Genomic DNA, 16258 nt, shown 5'->3' with positions numbered 1-16258 from the left:
CCCTGTTCTGAAAGGCCCCAGAGTCTGCAACACCACTAAGCAAGGGTCATCACCAAGCAAGCGGCACCATGAAGACCAAGGAGCTCGCCAAACAGGTCAGGGACAAAGTTGTGGAGAAGTACAGATCAGGGTTGGGTTATAAAAAAAAAATATCCGAAACGTTGAACATCCCACGGAGCACCATTTAAATCCATTATTATTATATATGGCACCACAACAAACCTGCCAAGAGAGGGCCGCCCACCAAATCTCATGGACCAGGCAAGGAGGGCATTAATCAGAGGCAACAAAGAGACCAAAGATAACCCTGAAGGAGCTGCAAAGCTCCACAGCGGAGATTGGAGTATCTGTCCATAGGACCACTTTAAGCCGTACACTCCACAGAGCTGGGCTTTACGGAAGAGTGGCCAGAAAAAAGCCATTGCTTAAAGAAAAAAATAAGCAAACACGTTTGGTGTTCGCCAAAAGGCATGTGGGAGACTCCCCAAACATATGGAAGAAGGTACTCTGGTCAGATGAGACTAAAATTGAGCTTTTTGGCATGAAGTAAAACGCTATGTCTGGCGCAAACCCAACACCTCATCACCCCGAGAACACCATCCCCACAGTGAAGCATGGTGGTGGCAGCAACATGCTCTGGGGATGTTTTTCATCGGCAGGGACTGGGAAACTGGTCAGAATTGAAGGAATGATGGATGGCACTAAATACAGGGAAATTCTTGAGGGAAACCTGTTTCAGTCTTCCAGAGATTTGAGACTGGGACGGAGGTTCACCTTCCAGCAGGACAATGACCCTAAGCATATTGCTAAAGCAACACTCGAGTGGTTTAAAGGGAAACATTTAAATGTCTTGGAATGGCCTAGTCAAAGCCCAGACTTCAATCCAATTGAGAATCTGTGGTATGACTTAAAGATTGCTGTATACCAGCGGAACCCATCCAACTGGAGCTGGAGCAGTTTTGACTTGAAGAATGGGCAAAAATCCCAGTGACTAGATGTGCCAAGCTTATAGAGACATACCCCAAGAGACTTGCAGCTGTAATTGCTGCAAAAGGTGGCTCTACAAAGTATTGACTTTGGGGGGGTGTATAGTTATGCACGCTCAAGTTTTCTGTTTTTTTGTCTTATTTCTTGTTTTTCACAATAAAAAACATTTTGCATCTTCAAAGTGGTAGGCATGTTGTGTAAATCAAATGATACAAACCCCCAAAAAATCAATTTTAATTCCAGGTTGTAAGGCAACAAAATAGGAAAAATGCCAAGGGGGGGTGAATACTTTCACAAACCACTGTACTGTAAGATAATTTTGAGATATTCAAACGTCAGTGACTATCTTTCAGATATGGAACTGGCTGCTTTCTACTCAGAAACACTGGAGCCAAGGTAATTTTGTTCCCTTATTATTTTATTTTTTTAAAGATGTGGAACATTCCTCTGTGACATCACCCGGCCTAGAAAGGCATTTCTTAACATTTGCCTGTCTCTTGAAATTTCCGTTTTAGCTTATCTGTTTAACTGCTTTAACTGTTATCTCTTCGATCTCTTGCAGCCTGTCATGTCGGACCATGGCCTACTAACCACGGTGGCGTACAAACTGGGTCGAGACAAACCTGCCTGCTACGCACTAGAGGTAGCCATGGATCATGGATTCAACTTGTACAGCACTGTTATGCAGTCATTTCTGACCTGCTTGGTCTGATCCTGTCAAGTTGTTGTCAGTTCTATTTTTCTTGATTGGTCCTTTATTCCCCTACTGATGTATGATTGGTCGTTTCCAGGGCTCGGTGGCCATAGCGGGGGCTGTGGTTCGCTGGCTGAAGGACAACCTGGGGATCATTCAGACTTCCACAGAGCTGGGTAAGGAGGAAGTCCTGTCCTTCACAACACTAGTAGAGGGGTGTGTTCCAGAACACCTCTCCTCCATACCTCTCTCTCTTCTACATACCTCTCTCTCTCTCTCTCTCTCTCTCTCTCTCTCTCTCTCTCTCTCTCTCTCTCTCTCTCTTCTACATACCTCTCTCTCTCTCTCTTCTACATACCTCTCTCTCTCTCTTCTACATACCTCTCTCTCTCTCTCTCTCTCTCTTCTCCATAACTCTCTCTCTCTCTTCTCCATAACTCTCTCTCTCTCTCTTCTCCATACCTCTCTCTCTCTTCTCCATACCTCTCTCTCTGTCTCTCTCTCTCTCTCTCTCTCCCTCTCTCTCTTCTCCATACCTCTCTCTCTTCTCCATACCTCTCTCTCTTCTCCATACCTCTCTCTCTCTCTCTCTCTCTCTCTCTCTCTCTCTCTCTCTCTCTCTCTCTCTCTCTCTTCTCCATACCTCTCTCTCTCTCTCTCTCCTCCATACCTCTCTCTCTCTCTCCTCCATACCTCTCGCTCTCTTCTCCATACCTCTCGCTCTCTTCTCCATACCTCTCTCGCTCTCTTCTCCATACCTCTCTCGCTCTCTTCTACATACCTCTCTCGCTCTCTTCTACATACCTCTCTCGCTCTCTTCTCCATACCTCTCTCGCTCTCTTCTCCATACCTCTCTCGCTCTCTTCTCCATACCTTTCTCTTCTCCATACCTCTCGCTCTCTTCTCCATACCTCTCTCGCTCTCTTCTCCATACCTCTCTCGCTCTCTTCTCCATACCTCTCTCGCTCTCTTCTCCATACCTCTCTCTCTCTCTCTCTTCTCCATACCTCTCTTTCCCTCTTCTCTATTTATCTCCTTGGTTTCTCCATCCTCAGAGAAACTGGCGGCTTCAGTGGGCACGTCTTACGGTTGTTACTTTGTCCCGGCGTTCTCTGGTCTGTACGCCCCCTACTGGGAGCCCAGTGCACGAGGGTGAGTACTAGAACAACTTGAATTCAGCATAGTTTTACTTTAAATCAGCTCATTCTCTGTCTCTTACATTTGGTAAAGAAGGAACGGTAAGTCAAGAAGTGTAAAATAAAGTTTCTCTCTCTCTCATACACAGGATAATCTGTGGTCTGACTCAGTTCACTAACAAGAGTCACCTGGCCTTCGCTGCGTTGGAAGCTGTCTGTTTCCAGACTCGAGAGATCCTGGATGCGATGAACCAGGACAGTGGCATCCCTCTGACCCAGCTCCAGGTAGACGGGGGCATGACCTCCAACAGACTACTGATGCAGCTGCAAGCTGATATACTCTGCATCCCCGTTGGTAAGATACTCTCTCTCTCTCTCTCTCTCTCTCTCTCTCTCTCTCTCTCTCTCTCTCTCTCTCTCTCTCTCTCTCTCTCTCTCTCTCTCTCTCTCTCTCTCTCTCTCTCTCTCTCTCTCTCTCTCTCTCTCTCTCTCTCTCTCTCTCTCTCTCTCTCTCTCTCTCTCTCTCTCTCTCTTACACACTATGTTTATGATAATGTCCACGATGATGGTGATGAGGACAATGAGGAAGATTGTGTTGTTTGTAGTGAAGCCCTCCATGCCTGAGACCACTGCCCTGGGGGCGGCCATGGCTGCGGGGTCAGCAGAGGGGGTCAGTGTCTGGAGCCTGTGTCCTGAGGACCTCAGTGAGGTCACCTCTGAGAAGTTTGAGCCACAAATCAACCCTGAAGGTAAGGGACATGTAAAGCACTGTTACCTTATCTCAATGCTAGCAGTTCCTTTTTGTTTGAACACAGACATAGGTCAAAAGTATTTGTCTCTATCAACTCTGAAGGTAAGGGACATGTAAAGCACTGTTACCTTATCTCAATGCTAGCAGTTCCTTTTTGTTTGAACACAGACATACAGTACCAGTCAAAAGTTTGGACACTGCACTTGAAGAAACTTTCAAAGTTCTTGACATTTTCTGTATTGACTGACCTTCATGTCTTAAAGTAATGATGGACTGTCGTTTCTCTTTGCTTATTTGAGCTGTTATTGCCGTAATATGGACTTGGTCTTTTACCAAATAGGGCTATCTTCTGTATACCACCCCTACCTTGTCACAACACAACTGTTTGGCTGAAACGCATTAAGAAGGAAATACATTTCACAAATTAACTTTTAAGAAGGCACACCTGTTAATTGAAATGCATTCCATGTGACTACCTCATGAAGCTGGTTGAGTGAATGCCAAGAGTGTGCAAAGCTGTCATCAAGGCAAAGGGTGGCTACTTTGAAGAATCTAAAATATATTTTGATTTGTTTAACACTTTTTTGGTTACTACATGATTCCATATGTGCTATTTCATAGTTTTGATGTCTTCACTATTATTCTACAATGTAGAACATAGTAAAAAGGAAGAAAACCCCTTGAATGAGTAGGTGTGTCCACACTTTTGACAAGTACTGTAGGTCAAAAATATTTGTCTGTCTCTCTATCAACCCTTGAGGTAAGGGACATGTAAAGCACTGTTACCTTATCTCATTGCTAGCAGTTCATATTTGTTTGAACACAGACATAGGTAAATATATCTGTATGTCTGTCTCTCTATCTCTCTATGAACCCTGGAGGTCAGGGAGCCTATGGTAAGGACAATATAATGAACCCAGCAAACAACTCTGCAAAATGTTTGCTGTTGTTTCCATGTAAATAAATGGGATGATGTATTTATTTCTGTCTTGCTTTCTCTCCCCTTGTATTCCTCTCTCCTTCTCTCTCTTTCTCTCTCCTTCTCTCTCCCTCTCTCCTTCTCTCTCTCTCTATTGTGCTCTGTAGAGAGTGAGTTTCGATATGCTCGCTGGAAGAAGGCCGTACAGAGAGCCATGAACTGGGAAACCACCAGTGGCGGCTGGCCGATAGAGGGCGCTAGGGCGCCGCCCCTTAAATAAAATTATTTTAAAAAATAAAAAAATAAAAAAAATAATAATAATAATAATAAAAACATCAGTATGTCAATATTTGTGTGTTTGAAATATGGAATGCACACAGTAATATGTGTAAGATATGATAGAAAATCATATTCGCAACCTTTCCTCTGCCTGTCAAACGCCTCGTCAGCTCTGGGCGATACAGAAAGTGCCCCGAGGAGGCGGGTCTACGTAGCAGTTAAGCCAATTGCTAATTTAAGATATGAATGTATGACATAAAATGTAGTCAATAAGCGATCTTAAATCGAATCCAAGGAGGGCGATTATTTTACCGCCCCAAGCTCGCCCCTGATAAAATAAGGACCGGGGGTCCAGTGACGCCATTTTTACTAGACAACAATGGCGAACGCAAAGCGTTACTCCTCCAAGACCCAACCCTAACTCGGTGAAATCTCTCCTCCAAGATCCGTTTGAGAGGAGAACTTTGTCAGAGAAAGTTCGGGTGAAAGAGCTGGGCCCAGATCAACCTGACCTCTCAATCAGACAGCAGGCTAGCGAGAAAGGGAAGCAGTATATGCGCGGCTTCTCCCGTAGCTGGTACACCAGGAAGGCTTGGCTAGCTGGGTGCACTGATGCTAATGCTTTATTTTGCTTTCCGTGCTTGCTTTTTAAAACACGAGGGTCAGATTCAGCATGGACAGGTACCGGAGTGAGGGATATGAAGCACCTGTCAGAGAAGGTAAAGAAACATGAGAACACCAGGGCACACATGGACAACTCTGTAAAGCTAGCTGTATTAGGAAGGGTGAACATTGCTACGCAGCTGGATGACGGCCACAGGATTGCGGTGAGGAAACACAATGAGGAGGTGGATAAAAACAGGCACATTCTATCCAAAATTATCGATTGTGTGAAGTTCTGTGGGGCTTTTGAGTTGGCCTTGCGTGGGCACGAGGAGACTGACTCCTCAGACAACCCCGGCATTTTCCGGGGCTTAGTGGATTTTGTTGCCTCCCTCGACAGTGTGCTGGAGGAGCACCTGAAGACAGCTACCGTTTTTAAGGGCACGTCAAAGACGATACAGAACGAGCTGTTGGACTGTATGCTGTCAATGCTTAAGGATTACATCCTGGAGGAAGTAAAGAGTGCTGATTTTATCGCCATTCAAGCTGACGAGACGACTGACGTTTCCACCCACTGCCAGTTGGTGCTTGTGTGAGTGATTATCATAGAGCCGTCACAATTATATTTGTTTTAGTATTTTAAAAGGAAAGAGAAGACACAATCAGACGTTGATAATAATGCAGGAAAGTACTACACAGTTTGTAATAATTATTCAGGTGTCCACCAGGTCAATTTCTAGAAGAGGCCTAGTTGTTATTGAATATTAACTTTATTGCTAAGTGAACAGCAGAACAAAATTATGTTGCATCCCTCTCACAAATGTAATAGAAAAAGGCTTTAAAACGTAATAACATCAGTTAATTATGTACATCACAGGTTAAAAGCAGTTACTAGACATAGTTTGTGTGTATATACACACTGTCTGTCTGTCTGTCTGTCTGTCTGTCTGTCTATATATATATATATAAGTCACTGGTTGTGTGTTGAGGGGGAATTACAGTGAGTTAAGAAGTCTGATTGCAAGTTATCAAATTAAACTTTATTTTTTGGACCCAGGGCCTCAATTCCCTCTTTGTGTGGGGACAGCGCATCTGACGAGCAGCAACAGCCCATCAAGCGACGGAGGATGCTGGGACCAGGAGAACAACAGAGGTTGGCTATAGAGGTAAGTTGTGATGTAATTGTCAGTGTTTCCCACCTAGAACTTTTTTCAGGCCTGGTAGTATGTAGCCAAAACCCTGAACAATCAGCACCTTGGTAATCATATACTTGAGTTGGACATAGGCATGTGTCAGTCAGGATCACTTGCATCAAAATAGCTTAATTGCAAATTAAAGCTGATGATGTATCTTTTACAGGTATGTGATACCATCCTGAGTCATGCCAAAGAGAGGTTCTCCTTCACCCAGCACCTCATCAGCGCAACACTATTGCACGGAGAGTTGTTCCCACAACACAGTGTGAAGTTCCCCGATACAGCGCTTGAAACAACCGTGGAGGCGTACCCCATGTTGAACAAGGCCAAGCTCAAAACCAAACTGTCCCTCATCTATGAGAACAGTGAGTTCAAGGCTTGTAGTGGTGCAGTGCCCCTGTACCAGTTCTTCATGGAGAACAACCTTCAGAGCACTTTCACAGAGACTGCCAGCCTCCTCAAGATCCTCATCACCACACCCATGACAACTGCTGAGTCAGAAAGGTGCTTCTCTACACTGAAAAGGATCAAGACCTTCCTGAGAAACAGCATGACACAGGATCGCCTGAACGCTCTGGCCATGCTCTCCATGGAGAAGAAACTTGTCAGGGACATTCCTGACTTTAATCAAAGGGTCATTGAGAGGTTTGCCACTCAGAAGGACAGACGGGCAAAATTCCTGTACAAATAAGATGACAGACACACACACACAGAGCAGCTCTGGCCGCATGTTTCTTTGTATATAGTTGACCTTAGCATAAAAAATCCAGTTATATATGGTACTCTAGAAAGTCTTAATAGTGTCTTTGCTAATATTACTGTATATATGTTGTTTTGTATCAATTAATTGTTGCAGTTCTGGAGCACATTAACAATTAGTCACATTTAGTATGATCATAAAATACTGTATGCTATTCTTCCAGTCAAAGGTTTGAGTTCATCCACTTGATATCCATTTCTATATTATACATCCTTTCATACAGTGTAAGATTTCCTATAAACTTTATAATAATTTCATGTTATTGTCCACTTTCCACTCTGTTCTGACAGCATGCCTGTTGCGTTGCCTGTTTACTACCAATGGTGAAAAGTTCACTTTAAATGCAAATGAAAGGCTTGGGTTTGTGTAATATGTTTTTGTGTAAGAATGCCTCAACTTTTTAATATTGGCATTAAATAATTACTGAATGTTTCACTGAGCACTGCTGTCCTGCAGTTTGTGTTAAAATATATCGCGATGGTTACAGGAAAAAAAAAGTATGGCACAGCCCCACCGAGAATATTTTTCACCAGCCGCCACTGCATTCCACCTATTCCGCTCCAGCCATTATCACAAGCCTGTTCTCCCCAATTAAGGTGCCACCAACCTCCCGTGATTTTAACCTTTCAAAGTCCTATATCTATGTTCCATGTAAATATAATTAATTTATCTTACTTCCCTCTACACTTCTCAACTTTCTGTTGCAGGTTTTGCTCAACACCAATGATGCAGTTCACTTCAATCCACTTTATTGTAGTGTTAGCATAATTATATCCTTTTTTAAATATTGCTCAAGGCTTTACAGAATACACCATTGTATGTAATGATACAAGCACCACTCTGACTTAAGTGTGTGCCATGTTGTATAATGCTATGTGGGTCAATGTAAAGGCCATCTGTTCCTTGTTTGGTGATGTGTTCTTTGTGCAGCCCATTTCCTATTATTTGTCTGATGGAGATTCTAATGATGATGCATCGCCACACAATCAGCCATTGATCTGAATGGGGAGCCATTTCTGCCAGGCAAAATTGCCATGAAAATTGCTGTCATCAGTTGTTTCTGTACAGCTACATGAGCTGGTTCTGCTTGATCTGCTATGGGCAGTTTCCAGACATAGTCAGACGCAGGAGGATGGGATTGGACACTGCATGATGGCTTTTTCAGTGCATTACATTCAGAGATTTTCAGTTGTTATAGCCACATTGAAGCAGAACAGATTCATGTTCTTTAAAGAGGCACAGTATTCAAAACCTCTCTCTCTACTGAGTGGAATGATCGCCAGGCCGAGGTAAAATATAAACTAAAATATTCACCAGCCTACAACAGTGACAGTGGACTTTCTCAGCAAGCAGCCTGATACATTATCTTTCCCAAGGGGGTTAGCACAATGCTCTCTCAAGCTGAGGTACTCTGTTATGATTAAGTGAATCACTAGAGGGAAACAGACAACATGAATACATAGAGGAGCTTTTCAATTCCACCACCGTCACCTCACCTGTCATCACCCCTCCCTCACTCCTCTCTCCTTTCTCCTCTGTCCCAGTTTTCAGTTAGAATGTGACTACTTTGAAAAGTGTGTATATTTAGATGTTTATACTCCTATTCCCAAAAGACAGGGCCTTGCAAAAGTATTCATCCCCCTTGGCGTTTTTCCTATTTTGTTGCATTACAACCTGTAATTTAAATGGATTTTTATTTGGATTTCATGTAATGGACAAACACAAAATAGTCAAAATTGGTGAAGTGGAATGAAAAAAACGGAAAAGTGGTGCATGTGTATGTATTCACCCCCTTTGCTATGAAGCCCCTAAATAAGATCTGGTGCAACCAATTACCTTCAGAAGTCACATAATTAGTTAAATAAAGTCCACCTGTGTACAATCTAGGTGTAACATGATCTGTCACATGATCTCAGTATATATACACCTGTTCTGAAAGGCCCCAGAGTCTGCAACACCACTAAGCAAGGGGCACTACCAAGCAAGCGGCACCATGAAGACCAAGGAGCTCTCCAAACAGGTCAGTGAGTACAGATCAGGGTTGGGTTATAAAAAAATATCAGAAACTTTGAACGTCCCACGGAGCACCATTAAATCCATTATTAAAAATGGGAAGAATATGGCACCACAACAAACCTGCCAAGAGAGGGCCGCCCACCAAAACTCACGGACCAGGCAAGGAGGGCATTAATCAGAGGCAACAAAGACACCAAAGATAACCCTGAAGGAGCTGCAAAGCTCCACAGCGGAGTTTGGAGTATCTGTCCATAGGACCACTTTAAGCCTTACACTCCACAGAGCTGGGCTTTACGGAAGAGTGGCCAGAAAAAAGCCATTGCTTAAAGAAAAAAATAAGCAAACACGTTTGGTGTTCGCCAAAAGGCATGTGGGAGACTCCCCAAACATATGGAAGAAGGTAGTCTGGTCAGATGAGACTAAAAATGAGCTATTTGGCCATCAAGGAAAACGCTATGTCTGGCGCAAAACCAACACCTCTCATCACCCCGAGAACACCATCCCCACAGTGAAGCAATGTGGTGGCAGCATCATGCTGTGGGGAGGTTTTTCATCGGCAGGGACTGGGAAACTGGTCAGAATTGAAGGAATGATGGATGGCGCTAAATAAAGGGAAATTCTTGAGGGAAATCTGTTTCAGTCTTCCAGAGATTTGAGACTGGGACGGAGGTTCACCTTCCAGCAGGACAATGACCCTAAGCATACTGCTAAAGCAACACTCGAGTGGTTTAAGGGGAAACATTTAAATGTCTTGGAATGGCCTAGTCAAAGCCCAGACCAATTGAGAATCTGTGGTATGACTTAAAGATTGCTGTACACCAGCGGAACCCATCCAACTTGAAGGAGCTGGAGCAGTTTTGCTTTGAAGAATGGGCAAAAATCCCAGTGGCTAGATGTGCCAATGTAATACCCCAAGAGACTAATTGCTGCAAAAGGTGGCTCTACAAAGTATTGACTTTGGGGGGGTGAATAGTTATGCACGCTCAACTTGTCTTATTTCTTGTTTGTTTCACAACATTTTTTATTTTGCATCTTCAAAGTGGTAGGCATGTTGTGTAAATCAAATGATACAACCCCCCCCAAAAAATCTATTTTAATCCCAGGTTGTAAGGTAACAAAATATGAAAAATGCCAAGGGGGGTGAATACTTTCGCAAGCCACTGTAGCTCAGACATTAATTGATATAGGCTAGTCTAACTAGTAAAACTAAAGCACTATGCTTATGCATATTGGTAAACATTAATAGCCTATTATGCTAATATGCACCCCCCCATGATCAGTGGTGATTTTAGCATGTAAATCTTGGTGGGGCAAACTCCCCCCCAAAATTGGGGGATGCATGCCAGCAAAGCCACTACACAACACAACACTAAACAATTAATTGCACTCTAACGGTGACAAACGGTACCTACAAACTGTTAGGGCCTACATAAAGCTGTCCCAACTGCAGAGTTTTCTTTTCAGCACCATGGAGTGAATCCTTACTACTGATATACCTGGCTATCAGCGGAGCCTTGTCTGGCAGTGAAACAGTTCATTCAGCCTCATTTACTGCCTTTTTAAAAAACATAGCTGATATGGCTGACTTGCTTAAACAAATGTGGTTTCTACAGACAATTGAGATGTACAAACTATGGCATAAGGGAATGATGAGCGGATAAGAGGCAATCCGCAATTTTGATCAAGACATTAATGAGTGAGCTAAGACGGACTTAGTCAATATAACTATTGGTTCAGCACTTTTGAAATGTACAGCGACAGAATTCAGAACAAGGGCCGTTCTTACAGTATTCTCCCTGTATACCAAGTCAGAACTGTAGGATAAATAAAGGGGGCATATAAGCAGACAATGAAAGCTCTTACAATATTCGATGAGGACATTTCTCTAAAACAGGCTATAGGCTACATGTGCACCACCAAGTCAGAACAGTAGGCTAAGTTATGAGGGGGGAAAGGGACCAAATTATTAGGGTGAGGCACATGGGCTACTAACAGCTTACTACACAACATAGACTTAGCATTACTTTCTTAGCTACAGTATACATATCTCCCTGGCATATTACATCATTTATGCAGCAGCATACAATACCTTTTTAGACTCACCTTGTTGTGCTGTGCTCACTTCTTGTGGGCAAATTTTGTCATCAAACTTTGTCATCAAAGTCTGGCATTCTCTGGATTTATGGTGCTTTCAAGACAACTGGGAACTCTGAAAAAAACAAGGTTGAATCATGACGTCAGTTATCTTCAGAACGGAGCTCTAGAAAGAGGCCCTAGTTCCCGACTTGGAATTCTGAGTTGGATGAACGTTCAAAACGTATTTTCCCAGTCGGAGCTAGTTTTTTTCCAAGTTCCCAGTTGTCTTGAACTCACTGATGTCTAAGATTTCCCTGTTCCAAATTTCCAGTTGTTTTGAACGCTGCAGAAGTCATGGCCAATGTATTCAACCTTTTCTGGACCATGGTGTTGCATGTGAATGTTTATCATTTTAAGCTTGGAAAAGAGACCCTTAAACCCAGACTTGGTCCACACACGCTTTCCACTGAATAGCAGGCTGGTGATTGCTTTGCAAAGCTTGCAGTTAGCCACTGATTCCTTCCAAACCACTCATTGTTGAATTTGCGATTTCCAACTCGTTGTGTAATGTTTATGTTCAATGGCCGATGAGCACCAATATGTTTTATCTATAATTTCTCTTCATAAGACAAGGATTGAAAAGGATTTGCCAGTAGATTGTTTACTTGATTCATGATGATGACTGATTGTCTAGTGTGCTAGCTAATATTTTGAAAGTATGATGTTGACATGATCAGTCCAATCAAAGCTACGGTAGATATAACGTGATTTGACATCATTTTATCTGTGGCCAATGACCTTGAGCCTTCATGGATGGGCACGTCTAATATAAATCTATGGCAGCACCCAAGGGGCTTGAATTTTCGAGCTCACCCTGTAGATTTTGCAGTGACGTAGTGTCCCCATGAGTGACAGAACACTGAGCCAACCACGGCGCAACTAGAGAACATTACCAACCCCTACGCTCTGTATTTTTCGCTGGCTGCCCCACCACCACAGAAAGCACTGAGCTAGGCTGAAACACCTGCATTTTGGAGCTGCCTTACTCAAGAAAGCAAAAAAGAGACGATGTTTGCATGCGGCTTTATTAACCTCTTAAGGATCGGACCCTTTTTTCCAATTTCGCCTAAAATTACATACCCAAATCTAACTGCCTGTAGCTCAGGAATGAAGCAAGGACATGCATATTCTTGATACCATTTGAAAGGAAACACTTTGACGTTTGTGGAAATGTGAAATGAATGTAGGAGAATATAACACATTAGATCTGGTAAAAGATAATACAAACAAAAAAACATGCGTTTTCTATTTATTAATTTTTTCATCATCTTTGAAATGCAAGAGAAAGGCCACAATATAATATTGCAGTTTAGGCGCAATTTAGATTTTGGCCTTTAGATGGCAGCAGTGTGTGTGCAAAGTTTCAGATTGATCCAGTGAAGCATTGCAATACTGGACTATTTTGTATCAAGTCTGCCCAAATGTGCCGAATTGGTCAATTGAAACATTTTCAAGTACATACAGTGGGGAAAAAAGTATTTAGTCAGCCACCAATTGTGCAAGTTCTCCCACTTAAAAAGATGAGAGAGGCCTGTAATTTTCATCATAGGTACACGTCAACTATGACAGACAAATTGAGAAAAAGAAATCCAGAAAATCACATTGTAGGATTTTTAATGAATTTATTTGCAAATTATGGTGGAAAATAAGTATTTGGTCACCTACAAACAAGCAAGATTTCTGGCTCTCACAGACGTGTAACTTCTTCTTTAAGAGGCTCCTCTGTCCTCCACTCGTTACCTGTATTAATGGCACCTGTTTGAACTTGTTATCAGTATAAAAGACACCTGTCCACAACCTCAAACAGTCACACTCCAAACTCCACTATGGCCAAGACCAAAGAGCTGTCAAAGGACACCAGAAACAAAATTGTAGACCTGCACCAGGCTGGGAAGACTGAATCTGCAATAGGTAAGCAGCTTGGTTTGAAGAAATCAACTGTGGGAGCAATTATTAGGAAATGGAAGACATACAAGACCACTGATAATCTCCCTCGATCTGGGGCTCCACGCAAGATCTCACCCCGTGGGGTCAAAATGATCACAAGAACGGTGAGCAAAAATCCCAGAACCACACGGGGGGACCTAGTGAATGACCTGCAGAGAGCTGGGACCAAAGTAACAAAGCCTACCATCAGTAACACACTACGCCGCCAGGGACTCAAATGCTGCAGTGACAGACGTGTCCCCCTGCTTAAGCCAGTACATGTCCAGGCCCGTCTGAAGTTTGCTAGAGTGCATTTGGATGATCCAGAAGAGGATTGGGAGAATGTCATATGGTCAGATGAAACCAAAATAGAACTTTTTGGTAAAAACTCAACTCGTCGTGTTTGGAGGACAAAGAATGCTGAGTTGCATCCAAAGAACACTATACCTACTGTGAAGCATGGGGGTGGAAACATCATGCTTTGGGGCTGTTTTTCTGCAAAGGGACCAGGACGACTGATCCGTGTAAAGGAAAGAATGAATGGGGCCATGTATCGTGAGATTTTGAGTGAAAACCTCCTTCCATCAGCAAGGGCATTGAAGATGAAACGTGGCTGGGTCTTTCAGCATGACAATGATCCCAAACACGCCGCCCGGGCAACGAAGGAGTGGCTTTGTAAGAAGCATTTCAAGGTCCTGGAGTGGCCTAGCCAGTCTCCAGATCTCAACCCCATAGAAAATCTTTGGAGGGAGTTGAAAGTCTGTGTTGCCCAGCGACAGCCCCAAAACATCACTGCTCTAGAGGAGATCTGCATGGAGGAATGGGCCAAAATACCAGCAACAGTGTCTGAAAACCTTGTGAAGACTTACAGAAAACGTTTGACCTGTGTCATTGCCAACAAAGGGTATATAACAAAGTATTGAGAAACTTTTTTTATTGACCAAATACTTATTTTCCACCATAATTTGCAAATAAATTCATTAAAAATCCTACAATGTGATTTTTAGGATTTTTTTTCTCTCATTTTGTCTGTCATAGTTGACGTGTACCTATGATGAAAATTACAGGCCTCTCTCATCTTTTTAAGTGGGAGAACTTGCACAATTGGTGGCTGACTAAATACTTTTTTTCCCCACTGTACCTATAGAGAACATACAAAAATGATGTGATAATTACAAAATGTAAGTTTACACACTCCCAGGAATGTCATACATGATGGATCATTAGCTTATACACTAACTTTCACACATCTAGATGGCCGGGCGGGGTGGGTGTGGAGCCAGAGACAGCAGGGGTTCCAACTGTACAGTCGTGGTCAAAAGTTTTGAGAATGACACAAGTATTGGTCTTCACAAAGTTTGCTGCTTCAGTGTTTTCAGATATTTTTGTCAGATGTTACTACTGAAGTATAATTACAAGCATTCCATAAGTGTCAAAGGCTTTCATTGACAATTACATTAAGTTTATGCAAAGAGTCAATATTTGCAGTGTTGACCCTTCTTTTTCAAGACCTCTGCAATCCGCCCTGGCATGCTGTCAATTAACTTCTGGGCCACATCCTGACTGATGGCAGCCCATTCTTGCATAATCAATGCTTGGAGTTTGTCAGAATTTGTGGGTTTTTGTTTGTCCACCCGAGGCTTGAGGATTGACCACAAGTTCTCAATGGGATTAAGGTCTGGGGAGTTTCCTGACCATGGACCCAAAATGTCGATGTTTTGTTCCCCGAGCCCCTTAGTTATCACTTTTGTCTTATGGCAAGGTGCTCCATCATGCTGGAAAAGGCATTGTTCGTCACCAAACTGTCCTTGGGTGGTTGGGAGAAGTTGCTCTCGGAGGATGTGTTGGTACCATTCTTTATTCATGGCTGTGTTCTTAGGCAAAATTGTGAGTGAGCCCACTCCCTTGGCTGAGAAGCAACTCCACATATGAATGGTCTCAGGATGCTTTACTGTTGGCATGACACAGGACTGATGGTAGCGCTCACCTTGTCTTCTCCGGACAAGATTTTTTCCGGATGCCCCAAACAATCGGAAAGGGGATTCATCAGAGAAAATGACTTTACCCCAGTCCTCAGCAGTCCAATCCCTGTACCTTTTGCAGAATATCAGTCTGTCCCTGATGTTTTTCCTGGAGAGAAGTGGCTTCCTCGCTGCCCTTCTTGACACCAGGCCATCCTACAAATGTCTTCGTCTCACTGTGCGTGCAGATGCACTCACACCTGCCTGCTGCCATTCCTGAGCAAGCTCTGCACTGGTGGTGCCCCGATCCCGCAGCTGAATCAACTTTAGGAGACGGTCCTGGCGCTTGCTGGACTTTCTTGGGCGCCCTGAAGCCTTCTTCACAACAATTGAACCTCTCTCCTTGAAGTTCTTGATGATCCGATAAATGGTTGATTTAGGTACTATCTTACTAGCAGCAATATCCTTGCCTGTGAAGCCCTTTTTGTGCAAAGCAATGATGACGGCATGTGTTTCTTTGCAGGTAACCATGGTTAACAGAGGAAGAACAATGATTTCAAGCACCACCCTCCTTTTAAAGCTTCCAGTCTGTTATTCTAACTCAATCAGCATGACAGAGTGATCTCCAGCCTTGTCCTCGTCAACACTCTCACCTGTGTTAACGAGAGAATCACTGACATGATGTCAGCTGGTCCTTTTGTGGCAGGGCTGAAATGCAGTGGAAATGTTTTTTGGGGATTAAGTTCATTTTCATGGCAAAGAGGGACTTTGCAATTAATTGCAATTCATCTGATCACTCTTCATAACATTCTGGAGTATATGCAAATTGCCATCATTAAAATTGAGGCAGCAGAAAAAACTCAAAACTTTTGACCACGACTGTAGAACCCAGTT

The 16258-nt window shown here is 43.1% G+C and overlaps 1 protein-coding gene across 1 annotated transcript in view; it reads left to right on the top strand.

Moving 5' to 3' along the window:
- The window catches only part of LOC121536052 (glycerol kinase), a 46965-nt gene that overhangs the window by 6798 nt on the left and 23909 nt on the right, over nucleotides 1–16258 (top strand). Inside the window, exons 12-19 of the mRNA XM_045214994.1 lie at nucleotides 1341–1383; nucleotides 1550–1630; nucleotides 1779–1857; nucleotides 2737–2833; nucleotides 2967–3172; nucleotides 3423–3566; nucleotides 4450–4464; nucleotides 4655–4720. Of these exons, the coding sequence (XP_045070929.1) occupies nucleotides 1341–1383; nucleotides 1550–1630; nucleotides 1779–1857; nucleotides 2737–2833; nucleotides 2967–3172; nucleotides 3423–3566; nucleotides 4450–4464; nucleotides 4655–4720 (731 nt within the window). The remainder of the gene's footprint in view (nucleotides 1–1340; nucleotides 1384–1549; nucleotides 1631–1778; nucleotides 1858–2736; nucleotides 2834–2966; nucleotides 3173–3422; nucleotides 3567–4449; nucleotides 4465–4654; nucleotides 4721–16258) is intronic.

This window comes from Coregonus clupeaformis, unplaced genomic scaffold, assembly GCF_020615455.1.
Source record: "Coregonus clupeaformis isolate EN_2021a unplaced genomic scaffold, ASM2061545v1 scaf0348, whole genome shotgun sequence".
Classification (NCBI taxonomy): domain Eukaryota; kingdom Metazoa; phylum Chordata; class Actinopteri; order Salmoniformes; family Salmonidae; genus Coregonus; species Coregonus clupeaformis.
This window is presented reverse-complemented; position numbering and strand designations above follow the sequence as displayed.